Source organism: Sipha flava, unplaced genomic scaffold, assembly GCF_003268045.1.
Source record: "Sipha flava isolate LNK unplaced genomic scaffold, YSA_version1 76_pilon_pilon, whole genome shotgun sequence".
NCBI lineage: Eukaryota > Metazoa > Arthropoda > Insecta > Hemiptera > Aphididae > Sipha > Sipha flava.
The window spans coordinates 2,902,861-2,921,981 of NW_020273616.1; the positions used below are offsets into that span (position 1 = coordinate 2,902,861).

Genomic DNA, 19,121 nt, shown 5'->3' on the forward strand with positions numbered 1-19,121 from the left:
ACCCCTCCATGGACGTTGAATACAAATGATGTCAACGACCATTCCTGAATTTATTTTTTGTTTACCGACATTTATTTTTAATTTTCGGTACACCTTACATGGACTGTACACGCATTATAAAATTAAAATTGTAATCCTAGTGTATGAGGAAGCCGTAAAAAACCTAACTTACACATGCAGCTGTAACAACATATAACAAATATATAAAAATTATTAAAAGACGATACTTTTAAGAAACAACACCCAGTTATAACAATGATTTTTTTTTCTAGTAAAAGTTAATTTAACGAAAAAATCAAACTGCATATAATGTACATTTCATATTATTCTTCATATTAAAACGTTTCTATGATATTAGAATACATAGATAAATCAATATAGCTCATTTAATCTGTTTTAAAAAAAAAAAAAAAAAAAATTATGTGCAATATTTAAAATTTAATTTGCAAAGAAAAAATAGTATTATTTTAACAAAAAAAGATAATATTAGAATGTCAAAATGTTTTCTTTAATTTGCGCATCTATAAATGTTCTCTTGAAAATGTTTATAAAGAAACAAAATACAAATGTATATACTTAAGTTTGCTGTGAAGAAATTAATATATTTTTAAATGAAAATAATTATTGAATCTAGCATAAGTTTCATAATTTATACTCAGCATTTCAGAACCCATGTTAATTAATTTTATAACATTAAAATCACTATGTACGCATCATTGACTAGACACGGAATATAAGTGTATTTATATTTTATGCTTTATTATAAAGGTCACAAAGTACTAGAATATATGCACCAAAAGCCTAATTAGTAGTATGTTAAAGAAGCCATGATTTAAGTTAAAAATAAAACATCGAATGAAAGCTTCATTTAACGTAATCCGTCGAAAAAAAATTCATAATCGTTTATGAAGTATAAAAAAATATGGCTACTACACAGTATTAAGAAAATAAAAATATATTATATATATTTTTATAAATAGCTCATTATATAACCCAGTTTATGATAATATAAAATTGTTTGAATTAACATTTTTTTTCTTTTTTATAAATTAAATACACATAGTGAGAATATATAGGTAGTTCAAAATTTTAAAATGGAAAAATATCCTATTATGTTTCACAAAAAAAAAATAAGTCATAAAGTTTAATGATATGTAAAACAATGTGTTTTTTATATGTTTTACGGGCGAAAATTACGGTTTTAGCACATTGAACTGTATAATACATACTTGATCAAATATGTCGATTCGTCCAAACTATACCCCAACCATTTGAACTAAGTACTTTGTTTTCCACTATTCGAATATTAACTAGAATAATATTTTCCAGATCCATTTTTTTTAATTTTTTTTTTATCGATGGTGTTTGTGAAACATAAAAAATTAAAAAGGAAAAAGTACTAAAATTACGATGTGCACTGAATCATTTTAATGTTATAGTAATAATGAATACCGACAAAACGGAAAATTTGAGCTTTACGAGATTTATATTTGATTTATTTTTATTATGCTCGTTTATAGATATATTATATTAATATTACGCGTGAAGAACTGGTATTACGGTTAACAAACTGAATATTCATATAATAATAATATATATATTCAATATGATATGAAGAAGATAATTTTGTATTTTACTCATTTTTATTTTTTTTAATCCACCATTGATTTTTAATTCATTATAAACGTTAAAATAAACCCTTTCTTCGCTAAAAGTTCTGCATTTCTCACAAGGCTTTTGCCAATAATAGTCCTCTGAGAATCACGTTTTGGGTAATTCACTTGGGAAAACGCATTAGGGATATGTTATCTTTATAAGTTTCAATGTAATTAATCATTGTGAACTAAAAACAATTCCAGGTGACCTCAGTATGTTACGGATTTAACTATATATGAAATCGTTTTTTAAACATTTTACGGACCTTCTCAAAGCAACAATAATATTAAAACTTTCACATATATCCAATCATTCTCATGTTAGTCATCATTTATAATATTATTTTTTAAAATAAATTAGATAGACATGCAAACAACAATTATTACATTATTCGTTTACATACTCGTAAATAAATTAAAAATTATATTATGTTCATTCAAGTAAATAGTTTTCAATATTTTCATAAAAATAAAAAATTATGATCAAATCTATTACATAGGTAAAACCCAGATTAAATATCAAGTACCCATTATTCAAAGTTGTATAATTTGAATAGTTAAAGGATCAAAAATTAATTTGAATTAGTGTTATGGTTGATTTGATGACATTGAGATTTAGTAAAAATTGTATAAAGTCGACATTGAAATTATCGACATATTAAGTTTGAAACAGATAACTACGTAAACACATATCAACCAGAACACAAATTAATTAATTTCATTCAATGCATACATTTATTCAAAAAATATGGTTAGTCAGTGAAGGAGATTTTTTGGAATTAAATATGATTAAATACGATCAAATGAAATATGAAAAATTAAAATTTGGTTTTAAAAATGTAACGATCTAAGTTCTTAAGTACAATCACGTTTCTTTTTGGAAAATTTTCTAAGAACCATTTGTTAAATCCTGTCTAAAAAAAAAAAAATAGTTTGACACAAGCTTAGTGTACTGCAGTATGTTTGTAAGTGTTTTAATTTAAACAAGAGGAAAAAAGTAGAATTTTGGACACGTGTATAGAGTAAATATGAGTAAATTATAAAATATTCAGCTATTTCTTTCAGATAATGAGAGCGTCACATGTATTATAAAAGTACAAGCACGACTACATGAACTACACACAGAAATATACGTTCACATAGACATGCATTATTACGTACACTTATACATAATTAGATTGTAAATGTGTTATATATATATATATTTATTTTCTATTCGTAAAATGTTAAAAAAAAAAAAAATAATGAAAATGTACGATACACGCATCATATAATGAAGAACAACAATATAAGTTACCGTTAACGGAAAATATCTAGATGGGATTTTGGCAACCATTTCAATAGTTACGTGTATGTGTGTGTGTGTCAATGTTCTACCAGCTGGTCGCAATGTACACATAACGTAATCCCATAGCCGCAAAGTTTAGGAAGAATAATAAAAACTGTGCAATAACATAGTTTTATCTTTTTTTTAATTTTAATTTTATTTCCTTGATAATATTATTATCATATATCACTGAACAAACACGTACGTTAAAAAATAAAATAAAAATAATAATAATAACTTTACCGTTGTTCCCAAGAACGGTCGTATGGGGGGAAAAAACATCGCGATAAATGCACTATAAATAACCCACGCGAGTAGGTAGCCTCGTTGATCGCGATAAAAAATGGATTAAGAGGCGTGCAATGATATAGGTGTGTGCATGTGCATCTGTGTGAGTGTGTGTGTGCGTGTATGTGTGTCGAATGTTTGTGTGTGTGTGTGTATGTATGTGCACACGCCGTCGTTGGAAATAAAAATAAAACAATTTACCCTACTAGCAGGTTAAGTTAATTCGGTCTGGCGAAGATACACCTTGCGTCGTTCGGTGATATAATTCATTCGAGTATAATATTATAGTATATTATTATTATTATTGCCCAAAACGCGTTCAAATGGTTTTCGCTTTTTAGCTTAATGTTCGCACCAAATGTTGAAAGATCTGGCATGCAAGAAACATCGACTTTAAACCAAAAACTTTTAACCCATCGACGTCCGTGGTCTGGGGCATCGCCAATATTCACGATGGCAATAATGCATATGAACACTAAATGAAATTATTGTATAGATAACTTACAATATTTTTCGGATTCCAGTGTGAACGCTTGGCGAAAAGAACAAATCGCACACCTATATCAAAACAGTAACAACTCAAAAAAACGCTTTTTTCAGGAATTTCGGTTTTTTTGGTGGTACCTTGGTATCATTTATTTAATAAAATGTACTTACATTACCATCTGACGGAGAATATTAAAGATAAAGATAAACCTGTTTTGTTGATTTATGTAATTTCATTTGTAGAATCCGAATATACGTTTAACTAAAAAAAACCAACTTTTTGAGTTGTTACTGTTTTGATATGGATGTGCGAAATGACGGATAGTACGTATTGAAATTACATTATACTGTTATTTATAGCAATGAAATTAATCGAATACGATGCTGAGACGTCTCTGTCATAATTAATGAATTATATAAGAATTTCGTTATAATATAACGTATTATATTATGTTGTATACATATCGTAAACAAAACACGTCGTCTGGTGAACTGGTTGGAGACAAAGTTATACAACATATGTACGTTTGTACATAGGCAACTAATGAGAACTACCAGTCTGGAGATATTAATCGAATAACTTGATTATTTTATACGTATTCTTAGATTTCAATGATATTTGAACAGTCGACTTCCACCTAAGCACACCTTATTCAGTTGTCGATCGGAGGCAAAAACTTCTAAATGACTTATTCTCAATAATTAAATAAAAGTGTAGAAATTGATAATTTTGTACATGTCAACTTTTTAAAGTGACAAAGAAATAAGTATTTATGTAGGCTATATTAATACGCTTAATATGTTAGTTATCCTTCAGTTATTCTTGCGGTTGTGGTTTAAGAACAAAGTATTACAATCAAAAATATTTGGAAAACAGAATTTTTTTTTTTTTTTATAAATTCCCTTAGATACATGTACACTTATACGAGCATAATGTTATTAAAATACATACACCAGTGGCGTATCCATGGGGGTGGTTTTTCTAGGTTCAAACTACCCCCTTGGGCTTTTTTTTTTTAATGTTATTTTTAATAATTTCTTGAGTTTTGTTACAATATCAATATATCAGTTGCGTTTAATATTAACCAATTAACCAAGTACCCAAATATGAAAATGTAATATTATATACAGGTAATAATGTTCTTTATAATATGGATGATCATAAATATTGTCATTGTATATTATAAATTGGAAGATTGTATAGTTTTATATTTCGTACCAAATAAAAAAACAAAAAAACAAAAAAAAAAGATTAGAAGAGCGTATATTAGTTTTATAATTAGATATTTTAGGTATTTTTCACAAAACATTAATCACAATCAATAAGTACTGTTATTTTGATCTTGGAAGTACTGTAGTTATTTCTTTCTTTCTTATCCAAAAAATCGTATGAACAAGTTGACGTCTTTACATTTATAGTCTTACATTTCACAGAATTAAAATGGTAAGTAATAACAAAATTAATTAATTTTATAATATTAAATAATTTTTTTCGAATATTATATTATATACAGTATAGTATATTATAACTAGTAGATATTATAAAATATGATTTGTGTTTTATAATTAAATAATTTTAGGCTCATTCGGAAAGTGATAAAAAACCATCGGGAAAAATGTATTCTTATTTTACCCATGTAAAAAAAACAAAAAGTAAATGTATAAATGTAAATGTTATGAAATAAATTTTAATATTTACATATAGATAATAATATTATGTTGTAGATATATTTTTATTTCTGTAACCACTCCTATAAAGTCATTCTGGATACGCCACTGACATACACATTTTCGTTCCAGTGTTGCGGTGTTAAACTATAATAAAATTAAATGTTCTTCGTAAGCGTCGGCAAAACGCGAGTATAAAGAAGAGTGTGGTGGAACAAAATGAGTGTAGAAATGTTAACCTACCTCTTTGACGACCTAATAAAATGCGCACTCACAACTACGTGGCATTATTGACACGGTATCGTTGTTTTTAACGCCACAAAAGCAAATACAGTTTTTTTTTTGATTTAACGGTATAAAACTTACCAATCGGCTTACATTTCACTATTTACAAACATATTTTTTTCACGAAAAATTCTAAACTATATATCTAAAAATGATCGAAGCAACAATAATATATATTTGTGTTAGTAATATGAATATAATAACAAGTAAAAATGTTATTAATTTTATAGTATTGAAATAATTATATTATATGTATAAAAAAGTTTTTAAATATTTGAGTATCAACTACAAACAGAAATTGGAATATACAAAATATTATTGATAAAAAAAAAAATCTCAAAATTACTAAAACGTATACGTATTAATAAATGCAATTATGAAAAAATATATTTGTGTATAATACATATTCACTGTATAAATTAACTGAGTAATTGAAAAAATAATTAAATAATTAAATTTAAAATATTTAATATTATCTATAATGTATTAGATATGTTGATTAATTAACTACAGAAATAATTATAGCATATCATGAAAGTATATTAGTAGTAAAATATATCACTATATGTGTATATGTTTACTATTTTATAAAAATGTAATGAGGTATTTTACTATTAAGCCCAAGTCAAATTATATTAGAATTTAGGAAAACTGAAACAATATCGATTCTATTAAATTGACACAAACAAAAAACTATTTCTAAAGCAGCATTACTCCGTTAGCAGTATTTTTTCTATATTATACTTGCAACGTGATTTCACCACGGAAACATTCATTATCATCAATCATTAAAAAATTTCGTGGATCGAAAGTATGGTGAGGAAATACATGTCCCAAATGAAGGGCGGAAAATTCTCAAAAACAAATCACCAACAATGATATTAATCAATGGAGACTAAATCGTTCGCGTACACGATTTATAGGATAGGTAAATGGGTAGGTACACTCGGCTATCAATCGTCGTTATTCTATATTTGGGTGTACAAATTGCACAACAGTGAGTGATGAACGACCGAACGATTTTTAACGTTGATTAATAACCTCAAAATAATAATTCGTCATGATCACTGCCAACGCCACTGTCGGATTTTTCAATTAGCAATGGAAGCAATAATACGATACAAACTATGTAGCATAAAATGTGCATATAAACACGCACACGCACACACAAATACATATATTTATATACGTATACAAGAAAATATTTCGGTGTGATTGAACGGACGACTTTGCAAGCTTAAATAGAAACTTTCTTGACCGTTCCCGCCTACCCCATCACACACCATTGGATATAGCAGTATGTTTGCACACGCTTTATTATTGTAAATATAAATATACTTTAATACAATAATGGACATTCCGTGTCTTTGGTTTATGTGTTGTTTTTGCGTTTCGTGCACATTATAACGGTTTATGTGTTCAGCGGGCACTAGAGTTTTTTATCACCTTGCCAATACTCTTTTTATAGCCGCTTGTTCACAATTGAAGCTTCGCGTGAATATAATATTATAATAGTAATAATATGTAGTCGACAATGGACGACAAAGATGGCTAAAACGGTACATTATGGCTAACGGACACATGAACATAAAAAATTAGACCCAATAGGTACGTGTACAACGATTTTGTGTACACGTGTTGGTTTATTTTTACAAAAACAGATTTCACTGTATAGAATCGGCCGGTGATTCCTTCATGAAATAATAAAAATAAAACATGAAAAAATAAAAATCACTCAAAAAGACGTTTAATCGATAGCGGCAGCAGTAGACGAAAAACCAATGTTCACGTCGTTCAGAGAATAACGAAAAAGGAAAAAAATAAAATAAAACATTTATATACAACACATCACATAGTGCTCACATTCTACACGGTAATAAAACGATCACCACCACCGCCATCGTTAATCCTTCCTTGTATTTCTCCTTTTTTATTTATTTTATTTTTATTATTATTATTATTTAATTTATTTTTATACAGTTTAATCACCCACACGGCCGGGTACCCGACGGAATTTCTACATTTTTACCCGCACGCAAGCACACATGCAAGATAAACATGATTTTATACACATATCGGGTTTATAGTATAACAATACTTATATGTTTTACTGCATGTGACGACGCGCGCAGGTGTACGCAGGAGCGTGCGACGATTTGAAAACCGGGGAAAAATACGCGACGAGTGCGCGACGGCAGCGGTGGCTAAAAAACCGATCGATCGATTCGTGCAAGCAGGGTTGGTTCCCCCTACCGAAACCACCAACCCCATCCATCCCCTACCCGCGCCCAACCACTTCCCGTTACCGCCCCTGCGACGGAGTGTAACCTACATTCGAGTGCGCGCGTGGCCGGGTGTATGTGTACTCGTATATACGTGTGCGGATTATATATATTATGTTGAACCAAATGCGGTACTTAAACATGACAGCTTTTACGTGTGTGTATACACGTGACTTTTCTAAGACGTAATACTCCTCTCTCAATACACCCCCAGCATTCGATTTGTATTTTTTCATTTATTTCTACCGTACGTCAAACAATAACAATACTTTTATCGGATCATAAGACGCGTAACGGTTATTATTTTCTCGCACATTTCCTTTTTTTAATTTAATTAATTTTTTTTTTTTTTAAATATGAATTATTTTCTGCATTTAAGTTACCATTCAAAACTAGGAACAAAGTAATTATTTATGTCATTCTAATATTATGCAACTCTCAAAATACCTGTTCATATAGGTACACATTTATGTCCACACTGTCTATTTCTTTAGTAGCCTGTGAATTTTTAAACGAATCTACCAAAACAAAATTAAATTATATAAAAGGAAATACACTGTGTTATTATACTGAACGTACTATTAACAGGGTAAAATCATCTTTTTGGTATAATTTGTGTTTCTTATTTTTATTTAATTTTTTCTTATCTAAAAATTGAATCCAGACTACTTCAAAAAATTCAAGTCACAGGTTAGGCTTCACCGCTCTCGAACAAGTAAATATTCGAACCTATGCAACAATTATAAAGATTTATTACTTTACCTCACATCACCAAAGCTATTATAAAATATATATATATTTTTTTTAACAGATAGAGAAACAGAAAGAATATTAGTTCTATAATATATACAAGGTAGAATAAAATGATAAACACAATAAAATCTTGGAAACTTATAGTATAATAATAACAATATAATTTACAAAAAAATTAACGATTGCCGTTCTAAATTTTAATCGTGAGTATACCCATTCACATTTTATTAAAACCTTTCACGATCAAAATCAAATTCCTGATAAAACTAAAAAATGGTGCTTCAAACTCATATTTTCAAAATAAACCTAATAAAATCCATTCTTCAAAGGATCATCTTGTTGATAAAATAGATTATGAACATTCCATATAATTTCACAATGAAATTAATAAAAAATACAACCATTTGTCACCGCAGTTGTTATATATTTTTTGCGGTACTCGAACATACTGAAATATAATACTAAAATACTAACATACTAAAATACTGAATTGTACATAAAATTTGTAGTTACAACGGTTGCCAAACAAGAATCAACCATTTAGACGAATAATTGTTTTAAGATTTGTTTTCGAGAATTCCACGTTATGGTCTCATTCATCCAGAAACCTACAGTAACCACCAAATTGCTTCACGTTTTTCTCGAGTATGTGATGAAAATTCTTTCTGTGTTTTTTCATCGATGGATTTTTGTTACTCCCACAAAACAAAAAGAACTCCAGGACTCGAATTTGACGGAAACGCAGTACATTATATTTTACCCATAAAATGTTATAAAATACGAGCTGTCCAAGTAAACACAATCATTTGGAGTTGAAGTTGAAGTATTGTACAAAAAACATTCAAATTTAAAAATTTATCGTTATACTCTGATATACCTGATTATAATGTATAAATAAAGTATATTTTAGTAAAGATAGTTAATCGTAGTTGAAATTAGTTTGTTCATCTGCACCTATATCTATATAAAAAAAAAAAATAACGATAAAAATAAATATTTAATTTGAAACTCAATTACGCGATTTCTCAAAACAGTTTTTAAAACAAATTCGACCTAGTAATGGCACACGTTTTGTACATAGGTATACTTCATGTTTTTCCATCCAATTAAGTATAATTTTATTTGAATTAATATATCTATGTCTATGTAACAATAGTTTTTTTTTCATGCTAATATTTAATGTGATATCATGGTTTATGTATATGATTTTGAATTCATGGCCATTATTAATTGCATGATGGTAAAATAATAACAAATACATTTGTATCCATCTACGCACGATAAATAATTTACAGTTGCCAAGTTACAGTTGTATGTCTTTATTTTGGTATACAGACAATAAAAATAAATAATTAAATCAATCAATCATTCATAAAACAATTTGTTCATAATCCCCGTGAAAATTAATCAAGTGTTAGTGGATATTCGGTATCAATATTTTATTGCTGTGAAACGGTGTCGAATCTAATAAAAGCTCCTATCACATATTAGCCGATTCGAGAGACATAATTACTAGTAGATAATATTATCGAGTACTATGCTAAATTATGAAATAATAGGTAAGCTCACATTATTGTTAGGTAATTATCATAAGCATTAAAAACTATCGAAACGTTTCAAATCAAGTTGAATAAAATATGAAAAATTATAAAAGCGCATTAACGAGATTTCTTTTTCAAAAATTATAATTTTTTAATTTTGTTTTTAATCGTAGACCTGTCTTAATTTAAATTAATTTGGAGTTATTCAAATCAAAATTCTTATAACGATTTTGTTGTATAAAATATTGGTTATAATATTAATCTCATTTTTTCTTGTGCTCAGTAATTAGTAATTTTTAAACAATATTCTTAAAATATCATTAAAAGTAATTTATTAATGAAGATTAATCATTTTTCGAAAATATATGTATAAAAATTAGAAAGCTGCAAGTATTTTATCTTTTCATTGCTACAATACAGTCCTATGATATTATGAAGTTATGATAAGTTAGTTATTTTCACTATCAATTAAAATTCTATTAGGCTCAACGATCTTATAACATTTATTATTTTTCTTTTACTGCTAAACACAAGATTTTTTTTTTGCGTATTCATCATTTTATAATTTATATCCACTTAAGTTTATGTATCTATGATGAAATAATAAAATAATTATTAACCCAATACTTATAAATATAATATTATGCATGTTATATAACTGCACTAAAAACTATTAACATTAAATGAAATTCAATAATATCTTATAACGTAGGTACAACATTATATATATATATATATACACAGCCAAAATTAAAAGAGACAAATCTAAAAATAAAACCACAGTACCAGTATGAAAAATGTCTAAGCACCTTGAATTTTGGATATGAGCCGAGAATTTTATAATTATTGCTTTAATCCAGCACCAACCATGAGATAATTTTCTTAAAAAAAAATTATCATTTTATTTCGTAAGCTTTTAACGTTTTTATTTGTACTGGTAACTCGCATAAACGTGGAAAATGTCCTTATTAGTTTTTGTGTTCCATGACAATCGATTACAGTATTAAATAACTGCCGAAAGGTTCGTAATCTATAGACGAAAATATTATTATTATATTATATTAATTACAAACTATGTTCGTATATAGATTGAAATCAAAATTAATAATACAGCCATATTCCGTAGTAAATCATCTCACTGAATAGCCACGACTATTGTGCAAATGCGTCTGTTGTTACACGATAATAGAGTGCCGTGTAATAATAGATCTTGATTTATTTCTAGACATAAAGTACGTGGGTACTCGACTAAAATTTAGTTTGGGTAAGAACGCGAAACATATGTCTTTCATATAGTAGTCACAATGATTACACACGAATTCGCTAAGAAGTAACAGCTTCGGTTAGAATTAAATAATGATAGATGTACAATCTTTAGAAGCGATGAATATTTAAATATATTCGTGGTAATAGTAGTTCAATCAATCAATTCATTCATTGAACGATTTTGTTTAAATAAAATATCATTTTCGTTATTTGTTAAATAACCGATATGTTTCAGTGTGAAACTATTTACTTTGAACGTGTTTAATTAAAAAAAAAAAAAGTTAATCGATAGCCGTGTTAGCTCTGTTCAGAAATTACATATTAAAATCGAATTTTTTTTTTTTTTTTGTGTCGAATATACGTATTCTTTTTATTGAACTCTTTTGCGAATAAGAAAAATTCTCTGTAATAAACTTTATTGTACAGTAATTGTTAAGAAAAACATTAATACAACTACGTTCAAAAGTACTTCATAAAGTTTAGAACACACAATATGGTGAAATAAGTATTACTGGAAGATATAATATTGGATTACCTACACAGTCATATCCACTGATTGGTTCTTGTACATATTCATTCAGTTTATTTCTAAAAACTTTACAATTAGTCAATTACTAATTAATAAAAAAATAAAAATTTTATGTTTCTTAAAATATTTAATTTGATCGAATTTAATAAAGAGATAATATCATTGCAAACTCCTTTCTGTATTTATATGTTATATGAAAACTTTAATTTCTATTTAAATCACAAAATCTAATGGGGTTTTGACACACCCTACAGGATATGTATACAAAACCTAATAGTTCAAGAAGTTGGTATATCAGTGCTTATTGTGTAAAGGTACTCTAATGTAAAATACAATTAAAAGTTTCGGTATTTTAAAAACATAAACACTATATTTAATCTTTAGCAGCTGTTGTATTTGTTCAAGTACAATTATAACGTAACTTTTGCGTTTATTCTCGATATCAAAACTTTTATGTAACTACAAATTTAGAAAAAAAGAAAAACCGAACAAATCTCGATAAAATAATATGGAATCAGTGAAAACGTTATTTCGGATATTTACACGCAACGTTTTACTATAGAAGAGTAGTGTTGTCACGTTAAAAAAATTATAAAACATAATAAACACTAAACGTATTACGTATTATGTTTCCTTTGTACACAAGGCGATGGGTGTGTTGTTTGTGTTGAACACACGAGCTCAATTATACAAATTGAAATGTATGTGAAAATAAAGAAAATAATATAGTTTTATTATTATAATTATTGATGGAGATTGACCAATAGTTTATGGATTTTGTTTTGTACACATTATCGTATCTCAACATTTCTTTTACGGCGTTTATAACCGAAATTAAAAATAATTTGGTTACAATTGATTAAAGGTATGGTTTCCTTGCAGCGTCATCCAACGTGGGAGGAGTTATTAATTTTATTTACGAACGATCCCAAATTAGTATTGTTGCGGGGTACTGACCCAAAGGTAATATAATATTAATCGTATTTTAATATTTTACGCATTGCTTCTTTGACGGACGACGTGGTTATCGTGTGACCTTACTTACTTTATCACGCAGTACAGTGTGTTGTACAGACCGCGGTTACCATGTTTTCCTAATAAAATATTATCACCCCCTATGGAACGCGACCGTTTTACTTTACCGTGTTGACGTTAGAACCATGGCACAATACATATATACCTTAAAATGTGTGTATAATATTATAATAAATATTATTACAATACTGTTACAAACGAAATGCTGTTTTATCGTTATTATTACGTGTAATTGGACACCACGTTTTGTCATCGTTTTGTCGAACGGCGGTAGTGAAGACGATTATGTAAAACGTTAAACAAATGTAATTTATCCTAAAACAACGTTTGTATGTTTGGTTAGCGGGAGCAAAATCGGAGGGAACACACCGTAAACGTTTATAAATATGAAAAAAAAAACCATTACATTGCGCGTACAAGTTATTCTCATCTATCGGTGTCGACAGAAAATTATTAAGATCATATTTATAATTTTAAGATTGAAGTAAACACCGCAATCACAACTATATTATCCACTGCAATTTCAAACTGTAATTATGCGATAAGACAATATAATATTATAATTATTATACGTTGTTTATGCAATATTGTCGTCACCGGTAAATATACTTTGGGGAAAAACTGCGTAATCGTAACAATATGGTTGATATCATACGCATGATTGATGATCGCATGATTGTAATATGCTAATAATACGAAGACAGTGACGACCGGGACACGTATATTTAACTTTCTGCACGCGATGCACGTTTAAAAGTTTTCTCGGCACGTGGTTTCCTCCGTTGAATACGATTCTCAAACAACACTTTTACTCCGCCGACTGTAGTGCGAATAATACGTAACAAAATTATTACCCGCAGACGATATCCACACTCGTTGCGTATATCGCGTGACCATCCATAATCACGGTTATAACACATCAACCATATCCAAACATAGTCGCGGACTCGAAAGGAATCATAACAAAAAGCATTACCCGCGTCCCCAATACGTGAACCATTATACCCAGGATCGGTTTATCGTTTTCTTGACGATACATTGACCGTGAAACGAGTTAGCAGTCGAATAAGTTTTAAAAGGTCCCGAAAATAAAAATAAAAATAACGTAGTCCAAATTTATTAAAATAGGGTATTCGCCGTGAGAAATGTTACATGGGGGTACATGTTATAGTCGTAGGGAAGTAGACGATGAAAGTAAAAAAACTGCTCTTACCAATATCCGCCCGGTAGTGGTTTGTCCGGATATCAGTTCGCCCGCCCAGTCTTTGGCCTCTGTCATGAACGTTCCCTCGAATTCCTGTTTGCCTTGGCGCTTCGTCTCCTTCTTGGGCTCAGTGTTCGGGCAACCGGGCGCCGCGAGCTCGGCGGGTTGTTTTCGCGTGAATAGGAACGCGAAGAACCGCCATAGGAGCACGATCAGCAGCCCGGCGAGAAACGTGAACACGCTGGACAGCAGGAAGCACCACCATTTGCGGTCCTGCAGACACTCGGTCTTCGGCGGCATCGTGGTCGCCTGCACCGGGCACAGCTGCGCGCAGCATTGCCTTTCCGGAAGCATTGTACCTGGCCGGGGCCGTCCGATCCGAAAACATCAAAGACCACCGCGGTGGTGGCCGGCGGCGGCGGCGCTGGTCGCCGACGTCCTGTCGCCGCGTGCACCACGTCGTGGTATTCGGCCCGCGGGCGCGGTGTTACCTAACCGCGGCCATGGCCGGTCGATGGTTCCGCTGCTGCTGCTGCTGCTGCTGCTGCTGCTACTGCTGCTGCTGCTGCTGTGGCCGGATCACGTGGACGGTAAGGGACGCGGGAAGCGGTGGCCGGCCGCGCGACGGGACGCGGGCCGTGCGTGGCAAGCGTTACTGCGATGGCGAACGATCGTTGCGGCCCGCGGCGGTATTGAACACAGAAAATAGAGAAAAAACGGACGAATCGTCGGCGGTGACGGTTGTTGTCGCTCCGGTGTCGGACGATCGTTACCGGTGCGCGATTATCAACGATATCAACATACGTACAAATCCGACGAGTGCAGAACTTGCGCGAGTAGTCTGACGAATTTTTTGAAAGTAAAGCCGTTACTTCGATATTGTTCTACGAAATGTATTGATAATAATGTATTTTGTGTGTGTTTACGAGTCGTATGTGCGTTATTCCGCGTGTAACAATAAGAAAAAAATAATAGTAGTAGTGGTAGTAGTAGTACTAGTAGTGATGATGTGTGTTGCAAAAAGTCCTTATTATTTCGTTCGTCGACGATGCAATGTCGTCGCCGTATAACCGCCGTGGTCGTGGTCGTCGTCTTCGGCTCTGGCGGCGGCGGTGGAGGCGGTGAGCGAGCGGACAGACACTGCTCACTGCTCACTGCTCACTGCTCACTGCTCACGCTCACACGCACACACACACACACACTGCGCACACTTCACGCTGGCGCACGAACACCGTCGGTGGATAACGAGCGACTGCCGCGGATCGGCCGCTTGTCCCCGGAACTTGCATGTACGGCGTAAGCCTCCGGCCACCCCCGTCCGCCGTCGCCGACCACCCACCCGTGTCATCACCCCCGGCCGTCGTCCTGTCACCGCACATAAATGCACGCGCGCAGGCCCGACGGCACTCACACGCGCACGTCGAAGCCGCGGCGCACGCGCTCCGTACGAGAAAACCGACAACGGTGCGGCGCGCGCGGGTCGCTTTTCGTACGTGCAGTCACACGGGCCGCGCGCCGCCGGGATCAATACTGACCTCTAATACCGGACCGGCGCGGTGGTGGTGCGTCGTCGGCTGTACGGCACTAACGCCGACCGGCAGCCGCGTTTACTGCACGCCCGCGTGTTTGTTTCGGTTTTTTTTTGTTCATATCGAACTCTTTTAATCGTTCACTACGAAAACGGTACAAGTTCGTTTTCCACGCGCGCAAGGGTCTGCGCGGTCGACGAACCGCATTTCTGTCGACCGACAGACGTGTGTGGTGTATACGGGCAACCGTCAATTGTCCATGCAACGTAATGGTAGCGCACCTCTATACGCGTAGGTTTGTGCGTGTAATATTTCTGCGATGCGATACGGTGTTGCGTATCCAGGTGAACCGTTCTCGGGGTGGTAGGCGGGTGAGAGGGTGGGTCTACGCTACGCGGTACCGCGCGTCGTATTGTAGTAGCCGTCTTCGCCGCCGGTGCCCGGGCAAAACGTTTCGGGGTCACGAAGAGGCGCTCCAACGACGGCGGCGGAGTGGCGTTCCAGTTCCGCCCTCGCCGCTATGCGTTGTTCGGATTTTCCGCGTATGGTTCGATATAGACTGGACGCGTGTGGCTACGCGTGCAGTGCCTCGGGGGGCGGTTACGGGGACGGAAGAAAAGAGGCGGTTAGTGGATGGGCAAGGGAGGTTGGAAACGATGGCGGTGCGGCCTGTGGTGTGCGCTCTCGCGTTCACCACCACCGCCACTGCCGGAGTAGATGTGCAGGTCGGAGGTGGTGCGATGCTCGTGGTGCTCTGCTCCCATAATACCAGTGGTGTGCACGGTGGTGGCAGGGACAATTGGATTTTCACTCTCAAAGTTCACGCGCGCGTTTATTATGCCACGCCGAAATGATCGTCCGGTCCTATGCACGCTATCTTTTGTGTGTGTGGATACATTTTTTACGTTCTTCCCGTTTCTTTTTCATTCCTATTATTACTTTTTACTTGCAATGTGACTGCAATATTATCCTAAGCTAGTATAACGAAAAATACAAAAAAAAACGTGTGATAAAACTCGTCCCGTCCACACGCTTATCTGAACGCGTTAACAACATGCTATTTTCATACACATATACGTACGACCAGGAGCGTATTTATACTTACTTCTAATGGGAGGAGGGGCGATTCAAATGTTTTCTTTAATTCGAACTCAAAATTTACAAGTAAAATTTTTAATAGTATTTAAGTCAGTGAATCTTTAATATTTGTGGTTTTTTTTTTTTTAATCTAATACCGGATCCACTTAGAATCAACTTTTGCGTAATTCTTTTTTAACACCTGTCTGTATTTATAAAGTTACAATTGTGTTTAATTTTTCATTAAGTTTGAACCCGACAAAAAGCCCAATTCAGTATTCACAGCCACGTATAATATGATTTCATTATAAAATGATCCACATTAAAAAAATGTAAAATGTTTATCTCACATATAATCGATTACTTAAATACCGATTCATAGGGGGGAGCAATCACCCCCTTCCCCCCTAAAATATGTCACTACGTTCGACGGGTGTACGTGTACAGTTTGCGTCATCGTCACTGGACGATGGTTCGTGCTGCGGGCTACGGTATCGTAACATTATAAATACGCGAACGAAAAAACGAGACGATTTCACGAGATTGTTAACGACGACCCTGCGCACCGGGGTCGATCCGCGTTCGCGATGTGATTTCGACGCTCGGATACGGCGCGGCTATTGTGTGATATCGTTGTCGGCGGAGCGGAGTTTCGATTCGATCGAACGTACAGCGTTAGGTACGATATCGTGTGCGCGGGGTTTCCACTACGATAAATGCGTTTTCGGTTTCGTGTTACGAGAAGAAGAAAATAGAAAATTCACTGGCAACACACAACGTGCATCGGTAAACGACCTCGGTACATTTATTACGGTAGCGTGTACCTATATCGAATTTCAAGATTTAACAATACGAGTGACGGACGAACAACAAATTTTCAGTTGTACCGTCCCGGTTGGCATTTAGCAGTGAGAAAGATTGACCGAAAGAACTACAACAAAACTATGAATAGTATCTAAACAGTCATCGAAAAAAAAAAAATCCGTATAAATTTATCGTATGAGATGCTATTATCTTTCAAATACACTGATTTCCATGTATATTCGTTGATGGAAAGTATCTTCGTTTAGAATTATTTTAATACCATATTCGGCTGTTTTAATATTATAAATTTCAAGAGCATTTTGTGATACTTTTTTTGGTATGAATACTTACTAAAATATTTAATTCCTCTCAAAATTTTAATAATTATTAATAAAAACTATAAACTTAACAATAAATAATAGTTTCTGTTACATGTGAGCATGAAGCTGGAAATGATTGTTTGATTATTAAATGTCCCGGAAAAAGATTAGCTAGCTTTCTAATAATCATTTTTTCAACACTAACCACTAACCTAAAGGAAATAATAAAAAAATAAACAAAAATTTGAGACATACGTCCAGGAACTTAAAGCAACACTAACAGTCACGAGTTGTTTTCTCAGTTAATATGGAAAATATTTTTATTTTTTGAGTAAAAATAAATCTTCTGGAACTCGATTAAACTACAAGCAAATCTACAATATCCTTACGGAATAATTGAAAAAACTAATAATTTATATATACATTGAGTTCTACTTGATGTGGACACCGGTTAATATGGAACGGTGCAACACGATTGCGCCCCGATCTCTTTTTACCTGATAAATTCACAACACCATTGCGCCCCGATCTCTTTTTACCTGATAAATTCACAACACCATTGTGTCGCGTCCCGCGTAGTCACACGGTAAAACACATCACAACATCACAAGGAGGTTCCCATGTACATCAAAAACCACAACTATGGATAAGTTAGATTATTGTGTTCACGTGGTTATTACACTAGAGATTACAATAAGGAATTAAAATATCGAAATCACAAACGTGGACAAGTGAAAGGGTTCACATAAACGTTTTTCTGGGAAATTGAAATAAAATAGTTTATCGGAATGATGTGGTGACCACATCCTGGGCATTTGCGTCAATAATTATGTCACGGTCTGGAGATAACGCACACACACTCACAATTTATAGGAAAGTATCTTATTTTATTATCTTATTCATTTACACACACACATTTGGGATTTTACACACACACATACAATATCACATATAAAAGGGACCCGAAAACAAGGGCAAATCAGACGAGTCTTGTCTATGCTGCACTGAGCACCTTCACGTCAGTGTATGTTATGGTCTGGACTTAGAAATATTTCCAATTATTTTATAAGTA

General features: G+C 33.1%; 1 protein-coding gene across 4 annotated transcripts in view; it reads right to left on the reverse strand.

The window, feature by feature from the left end:
* The window catches only part of LOC112692657 (calcium-activated potassium channel slowpoke), a 62,748-nt gene extending 47,156 nt beyond the window's left edge, over nucleotides 1–15,592 (reverse strand). For 3 of the 4 annotated variants that reach the window (XM_025567393.1, XM_025567392.1, XM_025567390.1), the window contains exon 1: nucleotides 14,329–15,591. In XM_025567393.1, coding sequence (XP_025423178.1) covers nucleotides 14,329–14,673 — 345 coding nt within the window. In that variant the 5' untranslated portion in view covers nucleotides 14,674–15,591. Of the gene's footprint in view, nucleotides 1–14,328 lie in introns of all 4 variants that reach the window. The other variant, XM_025567391.1, reaches the window with a different exon arrangement.
* Nucleotides 15,593–19,121: the final 3,529 nt, after the last annotated feature.